The 8,272-nt window shown below is 36.6% G+C and overlaps 3 protein-coding genes across 3 annotated transcripts in view; 1 reads left to right on the forward strand and 2 right to left on the reverse strand.

The window, feature by feature from the left end:
* Positions 1-1,591, reverse strand: part of LOC100179228 (cytochrome P450 2C4-like) — a 4,495-nt gene extending 2,904 nt beyond the window's left edge. Inside the window, exons 1-3 of the mRNA XM_026834540.1 lie at positions 952-1,591; positions 487-632; positions 190-292 (exon numbers count right to left, since the gene is read on the reverse strand). Coding sequence (XP_026690341.1) covers positions 190-292; positions 487-632; positions 952-1,218 — 516 coding nt within the window. The 5' untranslated portion in view covers positions 1,219-1,591. The remainder of the gene's footprint in view (positions 1-189; positions 293-486; positions 633-951) is intronic.
* Positions 1,592-1,649: 58 nt separating this feature from the next.
* Positions 1,650-5,645, reverse strand: LOC100183929 (cytochrome P450 2U1). Its single transcript, XM_009860260.3, has 9 exons — positions 5,329-5,645; positions 4,867-5,012; positions 4,651-4,753; positions 4,483-4,592; positions 3,897-4,018; positions 3,347-3,465; positions 2,745-2,889; positions 2,527-2,690; positions 1,650-2,389 (listed from the first exon to the last, which is right to left on the reverse strand). The coding sequence occupies exons 1-9, from the start codon at positions 5,593-5,595 to the stop codon at positions 2,072-2,074; spliced, it is 1,494 nt and encodes a 497-aa protein (XP_009858562.1). The 5' UTR covers positions 5,596-5,645; the 3' UTR covers positions 1,650-2,071.
* A 1,460-nt stretch (positions 5,646-7,105) lies between these two features.
* Positions 7,106-8,211, forward strand: LOC100181554 (cytochrome P450 2F5). The gene is made up of 4 exons (XM_026834545.1): positions 7,106-7,503; positions 7,569-7,714; positions 7,885-7,987; positions 8,041-8,211. The coding sequence occupies exons 1-4, from the start codon at positions 7,237-7,239 to the stop codon at positions 8,194-8,196; spliced, it is 672 nt and encodes a 223-aa protein (XP_026690346.1). The 5' UTR covers positions 7,106-7,236; the 3' UTR covers positions 8,197-8,211.
* The last annotated feature ends 61 nt before the right edge of the window (positions 8,212-8,272 follow it).

Here is an 8,272-nt window from a genome sequence, read left to right on the forward strand (position 1 = left end):
GCAGTTATGTTGCAGATTACATTCATGACTGCGTTGGTCAAGATTTCCTAAAATAAAATTATTTTTTGTCTTCTTTGTAATTTTGTCGGTATCCTAGGGCTAACTCGAATGTGTATAACATATTTAGTATCGTTTTTTAATACATTCTTGTATAATCCCGTTTTTTTACACATAGCCACCGATACTTACAGAAATGTCAAATGGTTTTCCTCCTTTTGAAAGAATTTCTTTGTTCATTACCTCCACCTCTTCATAGATTCGATTTTCTAAGCTCTTCTTACCAACCCCGAACCTGAACAAAGGTTTTGAACCGTATAAACGCATAAGCTACAACCACTATATTGGCTTAACTATAAAACTATTTTAAAAAAACAGCTAAGATAAAAATTTATTGAAGATTAAAACACGATTGCCCAAATGTGTTATTTATACATGCCAACTATATATATATATAGGTACGTGTGATGAAAATAGACAAGAATGTACCCTCGAAAGGTAAGATGTCCAAACTTTCTCTGTGTCTTCCATGTTGGGTTAAAATCTCTCATAACAAGTCCTTTGCACTCAGTTATTTCATTCGCCAATTTCATGTACGGACGGCCCGAGAATGCACTGCCTGCCTTCACGAAGCTCTAAAAGTGAGATTCAATCTTCACAAGACTATATGATGTAAGACTGTAGTGTTTTATAATACTTTTTTATTCTTTAGGTATGCTTGGAGTTCATGATATTCTTATTGTTGTTGCGTGTTATAAAACGATTGCAGTTTACACATCTAGTGTGGTGGGAGACCCTCTTAGCACATAATATCCAAATATCTTAATTGTGTTTTAAATAATTAGAGTCTTCAGAATACGGTTTTATAATTCTTTGAAATCATTTGTTTACCACCAAGTGCGTCAAGAAAAAAGAATGAAACGGTGTCCTATCTTCCCCACCCTACTACATTACCTGATAAACAGCTTCGTAGTTTCCCATGACAACCCAATCATCATTTCCCATTCTCACCGACATCACCGGACCATATTTCTTGCTCCATTTGTGCATCGTTCGCTCTGAGTATTTTTCTAGGAACGGCAAAACTCCGACGATTGGGAAACCGCGAGGTCCAGGTGGAAATCGAGAGGGTCTTCGATACCAAGTATAAAACAATAATAAGCAAATGAGCGTTAGTATTGTCGGGGCAATACTCAAATCGGTTAACACGAGTTCTATCATTCTGAAACGTTGAGCACAGCACTAAAACTGCTGCTTTGTATAGCGAACCTGAAACGTAATGCCGCTTTAGTGTTTGCTGCGCGAAAACGCTTTCTCTTACAAAGGAAATAGCGCTATGCAACCCTACGAGCTATAAATCATGTATTGTCTTAAAACGTTGTGAGACCATCTGCTGTTCTACACATCACGTGACTGATGCGTGATACACATGTCGTGTTGTTTTCATGTCAGCGATTTTACTATAAGTATAAATCATGCTTTGACAATTTTGAAAACTTTTTTTTTAACCTAACTGTGTACGCGTATGATGTATTAACACATCATTTCTATTTACGTGGACGCAGAAGGGAGCACAATTTTGAGATCGTAAACGAATTGTTAAATGTCACATGTTACTAAAATATTGCGATCATTAGCAACCACTAATTGATATATTGAAACAAATTTATTTTTAAAAGTTAATGTTGCCACGATTTTATTCGTATAGTAGGATGGGGGGAAATGGGACACCTGTAACATATAATATCCAAATACCCTGATTGTGTTTTAAACAATTAACAACGGTATGTGGATGTCGTGAGGATACGGTTTTATAATTCTTTGAATGTTCTTTGTTTACTACCAAATGAAAAGAGAAAATTAAATAAAAAGGTGGTCCATCTTCCACCGCGCTACTATATGTGTTTTATGCTAAATTGCCCTAACGGCCTTGGTTCGACGATGGTATATACAAATACAGTAACAAAATACCGCAAAGTTAGCTACGCGGCAACTGTGGCACAATGTGTAAGAAATACAACACCCGTGTTATAAAGTCCATATGTATTGATAACATTTTCAATAGTGGTTACATTTAGATTTGGTTCGCCACTATTTTATAAGGTAGAGGAACGAATGCAGCTCCGTTCGTACCGTGGTTGATTTCAGGAAGATCTGGTTCGTTCGGATCGGGAAGAAACTCAAACTTCTGAATCATTGAAATCAGGAAGATGAAGATTTCCATTCGAGCAAGTTGTTCTCCCAAGCAATGACGTGGACCCACCGAGAAAGGTATCACGTGATTCGACTGAACAAAGTTTCCTTTGTCATCGAGGTGACGCTCAGGTTTAAACTTGCTTGGTTCGTCCCACACATCTGGATCGTTGTGCACCGCCCACAGGTTTGGTGACACCTAATTAAAAATAGACATGAAACACGACACATCACAGTGTACTGCTAAAAATGTCGTTCAATTTTTTGGGAATTAAACCATCTGCTCAGGGTTTTTATTTCAATCGGACGATTAAATGAATGTATGAAATCTCTTACCGTTACGCCTTTTGGAATTGTGTATCCGTTAACCGTTGCATCTTCATTTACTTTGTGGGGCACACTCAGTGGGACTAAAGTCCGGAACCTGAGTACTTCTTGTATAAAAGCACAGGTGTAAGGCATATCTGACTTATGCGACATACTCGCTGGCGTGTTGGGCCCTTTAACAGGAATATTAAATATGATGTTGGTTATATAGAAATTTAAACGCTTACCAATAATAGTCATTATTTCGTTGCGTAGTTTTTTCTGAGTTTCCGGGTAATGCAGCATACATAGTATTGCCCAACGACTGGTGCTTACAGTGGTCTCGGTACCGCCATCGAACAGGTCACGTATGTAGTTTAGCAGTTGGATGTACTGCAAAAAGTTCACAGCTTTATAAAAAAAAGTATTTTTTTTCATTTTCTTTTTAAAATTGATGGCGAAGATTACATTATTGAAACAACGAACAAAAGGAAATCAATAGCATTGGACAGTCGTTAAAAAAAGATTCAAATAAAAAGTGTTGAAATGGTGTCAGTTAAAAATGTGACTTTTAAACCAATTTTACTGTAAAAGAACGTAGAAAATGCCTTTGTTGGGTTTTGTTATAAATTAAAATTTGTAACCTGCTTTATCCTCGCGTGACTGGAAAACGACAGTCGTTATAACACGGGTGTTCATACACCTCGTGCCAGCTTACGAGTTACCATGTATATGTAACTTTGTGGGTAATTGTTTGTACCCATAACTTCTGGGTTAGAAGCAGGTAACAACTGAGCTACGGCACAAATTATACGTGAACACACGTATTTTACTCCTTTCTAACTTATACCGTGAATTCTGATCCAGATTCGTTTTTCTTCATTTCAAGGAGAAAGGCATCAATGAAGTCTCGTAGGTTATTTCCATCAAAATTCTTCTCGTGTTCTTTTATCACCTCTTCGAACACCTCTTTACGAAAAAAGCAATATAAAACTGGTTAAAGAAAGAGTGTCTTACGATTCAAAACTTTTTACATTTTTCTGCTTTACAACTAGTTTGCAATTAATAAAACAACTTTCAAACTGCATGTAAAAAAGTAAATGAACGCCGCTATATAACCCAACCCATATGTTTTAGTTGACCCATCTCGTACCCGCTTCCGAGTTACCAAATGTAAATTTGTAAGCGATTTTATGTTTTTTTATGTGACTATTCATTAGTAACCACTGTGTTGAGGCAATCGTCGCTAAGTATCGCGTCAAGGAAACAAAAGCCAACAATATTAGTAAAATTAAACCTCCAACACTTAATATTAAATACTTTTTAATACCCTTTTTATTCAAATAACGAATTTAAACTTGGCTAAATCTGTGAGAGCTAACACGTCACCCTAAACGTACCATGTAAAGCTCCGATGTCATCCCGAAAGATCTTGTAATACTTGGAAAATGGTGGAACATATTTTAACTGTGGGAGAAACATCATCCCGGTGAACATGGCGCCTGCGGTTGGATCATTAAACCTGTAAATAAACGAAGAAAGATTTGTCAATGCACCTCTTTCTAATGACGAACGAGCAGGGCCGTTAATGAAGGGTTCAGGTATAGGAAATAAATCTTATCGTTGTTCTGTTATCTCTAAACGTATATAGTAAGGTGGGGGAAGATGGGACACCTTTTCGTTTAGTTTTCTCTTTTCATTTGGTAGTAAACAAAGAACATTCAATGAATTATAAAACCGTATCTTCACGACTTTCACATACCGTTGTTAATTGTTTAAAATACGATCAGGCTATTTGGATATTATGTGTTAAAGGTGTCCCATCTTCCCCCACTCTAATACGCTATGTGTAGTTATGTTTGACAAATAGTACAGAACTGTCCACTTTTGTTTTTTTGTATCAATCAAAATCCCTAAAATGAGCTTAAAGGCAGAGTTTTGTTCTATATTAGAACTAAGAAATTCCGCAGAGTCAAAATTACTAACCATTTCGTGAAACGACTGATGACGTCTGTGAAAAAGGTTTCGTCGTAGTTGCATCTTCGTCCGATTACTATGTTCATAATAATGTTACTAACAGCATTGCACATAATGTCCTGTATGCAATTGTTTAATTAGTAAGTGGGTTTTTGGTAATTTATTGACAAACCGAACTTGTATATCAAAGGGTTTCCCATTTTTGGACCGGATTTCATTACATAGGAAATCAACTTCTTCCAGAACACGATCTTCTGTGCATTTCTTGCCAACTCCAAACCTATATAATATTGGAATATAATTATAAATTATCTGTCTGTAACATACGTATTTTAAATATTGCAGTTGCGAGTTTCTATATTTTCGGTATAGGAAATGTAGAAAACCGCTTACTCTCGCAACGTTTTCATTCCGAATTTTCGTTGTGATTTCCACTTTTCACAGTAGTCAGCAAAGAGGATTCCGTGTCCTTTCGAAAGTTCGGATACAATGGGGATTTTTGGTCGACCCGAGCACACTGTACTTTGTTTCACCAACACCTGGAACGTTTCCTGAATTATTTTGTCTGGCCAAATGGTAAAATAAAAATAACATTTTACGCCGAATTTTGGTGACGGTAGGGTGGGGGAAGATGGGACGCATTTAACGCGTAATATCCGAATACCCTGATTGTGTTTTAAGCAAGTAACAACGGTCTATGAGAGTCGTGGGAATACGGTTTTATAATTTATTAAATATTTTTTGTTTACTACCAAATGGGACAAAAATAGAATGCAAAGATGTCCCATCTTTCCCCACTTTACTAAACGTAATGTGCTAATAACAAAACTGTCGGCAAACGTGTGGACACTTTACCTGGTGTATAGTATCGTGGTCACAGAGAACTACCCAGTCTTTTCTTCCCATCCGCACTGTTATTACAGGGCCATACTTCTTGCTCCACTGCATAAATGCTTGTTCAGGGTTCATTCCGACAAAGGGTATTATCCCTAGAAATGGGATTCCTCGTGGTCCAGGTGGCATATTCTTTGGTCGTTTGTACCAATAGTAAAATGCGATCACACAACTCAGAATAGCGAGAACAGGAGATATCGAAGGGTTTGCAATTAAATTAGTCAGCATGTTAAACTACTTTTAATGTCTGCAAAACAAATCTTACTGCTAATATACACACTGACATAGTTTCACTTGTATGACACAACTATTAACGGAATGCAGTATTTTAGTATCGCAACAGTTCACCCAAAGTAATACCACACATCCTATTCTCTCTACTCTGATAGGTAATCCTTTATATATGGTTCCTTCGATTTCTTCGCAGCATTTCGCACTGCTCCAATATTCGTGCAACTTGCTTTCATTCTCTTATATTATGTTCTCTGTCTTTCTTTCTCTTTGCGTGATGTCACGCCAGCCAGTTTTGGCTTCCACGTCAAAAGTAGTGACGCGGCTTATGGCGACGTGTTTTTCTACAACCGTACATAAACTTCTATCTTTTAATAGAAAATCTATACGATTTCCTTATACTTGTTTGCAAAGTAATTGCAGCTTATTTGTTTTCTTGTAGTACATATTTTCCGTTCATATTACTTTATATGATTCACATTAACTGCAGGAAGTTTACAGCTTTAATGTCCGTTACGTCACTTCGTACCATTACGTCATTTCTGCTGATGCAACGCACAGAAAGGCAGTGACGTCAGAAGACGAGAACTTATGCAACAAATGGGTAAATTAGAATTTAAACATTTTCCTCGAGTTTAATAGTTGCTGAGATAAGTGTAAACAGTTAAAATTAACAAAAGAATGGGTTTTACTTAATTAACTTTTGTTGACTGGAACTTCAAAATACCCATTTACCTTTTAGGTAATATTAACATAAGCGATTAAAAAAACTTGTTTAAAACATATAAAAGTACTACACATGCAAGATGGTAACAAACCGTTACCAAAATGTTGGATTTCAATGCAGAACACCAATGCCTTTGTTTAATGGTACATCAAAACAAAATCAACTTTACAAGAGTTTTATTAGATAACATTATTGCAAGAACGTTATTTACCTACAAACTTCTGGTACTAAAAACTGAACACATGACCAAGATGCGCACAGCCGCTATTTCTCTCGATTTCTCTCTTTTCTCTCTCTTTCGCTCTCTTTCATGTCGCGGGATACCTATTGTTCACGCTTTTGTCTGTGTGCGAAGCCCTGCTGCCCCAATGATAGTGTTATTGTATACCAAGCCTCGGTCAATATAAGTTAAAAGAACTAGTTAAACAAGTTATAGCATGACTTATCAATATAATGATGATTTTGCTTTTGGCAGTAATGGTTAGCTTGTATGCCGGTAATAATGGAGAAACGCGCTATAGGTTAAATCTCACGGTAGGTGCGAAACTCTGTTAGTACAGTTATTGTTATTGGCACGTGTTCAAGATCACAAGACAGAGCAGTTATACAGATGCTAAACTCTGTTAGTACAGTTATTTAACTACTCTGTCTTGTGACCTTAAACATGTGACATGATCAGTATAAAAGGGCGGATTATGTGCCACTCAGGTATTTTTTGTAAGGATCTTGCGTTGTGTGTATTAAAACTGGCCCTGTGTCGTTTTCTGTTATATTTGATTTTGGTACGTTTCTTTCAGAAAAATAAGAATCGTTGGCAAACAAACTGACGTATATACGCGCTAGTACTGGCTTACTTCTCATGCTGTATTAACGGACAACTTTCATTATTCCAAACTTATAAATAAAGCAAGATGCTGCAGCACTTATTGGGTGATATCAATGTTAGCTCGTTGGTGATATTTTTCACTGCTTTTCTCGCTTTGTATTACTGGTACACACGACCAAAGAACTTTCCACCAGGACCAAGAGGTGTTCCATTTCTGGGAGTCATACCTTTCCTTGGCAATTACCCTGAACGTGTAATGCGAAAATGGAGCAAGAAATATGGACCTGTGATGTCTGTACGTATGGGACGAGAGGACTGGGTGATACTCAATGACTATGAAAATATACAGAAGGTAACGATTTTTTACTTAGAATACATATACAGTCATGCAAAATCTATTTTTTCTTTTACATATAGGCTTTAGTAAAGCAAGGACACAGCTTTTCTGGAAGGCCAGACATACCTGTTTTTACGCAAATTAATAATGGAATGGGTTTGCTTACGGTTGATTATAATGATCATTGGAAAATGCAAAGACGATTTGGAATCACTACACTTAGAGGGTGAGTATAAATATGAAATTAAGAATATGTACACGCTTATATGTTCATATACATGTATTGTCCCGTCATCAAGATTGTTACCGCATACGCCATACAGGGACCTAATTTCCACGATATAATCGTATTATATACGCCGGACAGTTGCAATTTGCAATAATATCTTTGTAAAGGTTTGGAGTTGGTAAGCGAAGCATGGAGGATCGTATTGTGGAAGAAGTCGCCTACTTAAACGACGCTATTCGTTCACACAACGACAAACCGTTTGATATACTGGTGAGGATTGTTTTATACTTGCGTATCAACATTCAGTTTATTTCTTTTTGTAGGGTGTTCTAAGCAACGCAGTTTCAAACAACATATGTAGCATTGTGATGGGAAGGAGATTCGATTATGACGATGAAAGATATAAAGAAATAATGTTTAGACTCTCCAGAAGGTTAGTCAATGTTTATTCAAACTCTATCTATATTTTGTCTGTTTAAGAGTTACCATAATATTTCTTTTAAAGAAACACGTAAAAAGTTAATATGAAAATCAATTAGGCACTCGCTTTATAAA

The sequence above is a fragment of the Ciona intestinalis genome, chromosome 5, assembly GCF_000224145.3.
Source record: "Ciona intestinalis chromosome 5, KH, whole genome shotgun sequence".
Lineage (NCBI taxonomy): Eukaryota > Metazoa > Chordata > Ascidiacea > Phlebobranchia > Cionidae > Ciona > Ciona intestinalis.

Bases quoted from the DNA above. Each gene is read 5' to 3' on its own strand.
- LOC100183929 (XM_009860260.3), bottom strand. From the start codon at position 5,595: ATGCTGACTAATTTAATTGCAAACCCTTCGATATCTCCTGTTCTCGCT. The intron at 4,754-4,866 runs GTAAGCGGTTTT...AATATTATATAG, and splicing joins GGAATGAAAACGTTGCGAGA to GTTTGGAGTTGGCAAGAAAT. The intron at 2,390-2,526 runs GTAAGAGATTTC...ATTTTTAATTAG, and splicing joins CAATTCCAAAAGGCGTAACG to GTGTCACCAAACCTGTGGGC.
- LOC100181554 (XM_026834545.1), top strand. From the start codon at position 7,237: ATGCTGCAGCACTTATTGGGTGATATCAATGTTAGCTCGTTGGTGATA. The intron at 7,504-7,568 runs GTAACGATTTTT...TTTTACATATAG, and splicing joins ACTATGAAAATATACAGAAG to GCTTTAGTAAAGCAAGGACA. The intron at 7,715-7,884 runs GTGAGTATAAAT...ATCTTTGTAAAG, and splicing joins GGAATCACTACACTTAGAGG to GTTTGGAGTTGGTAAGCGAA.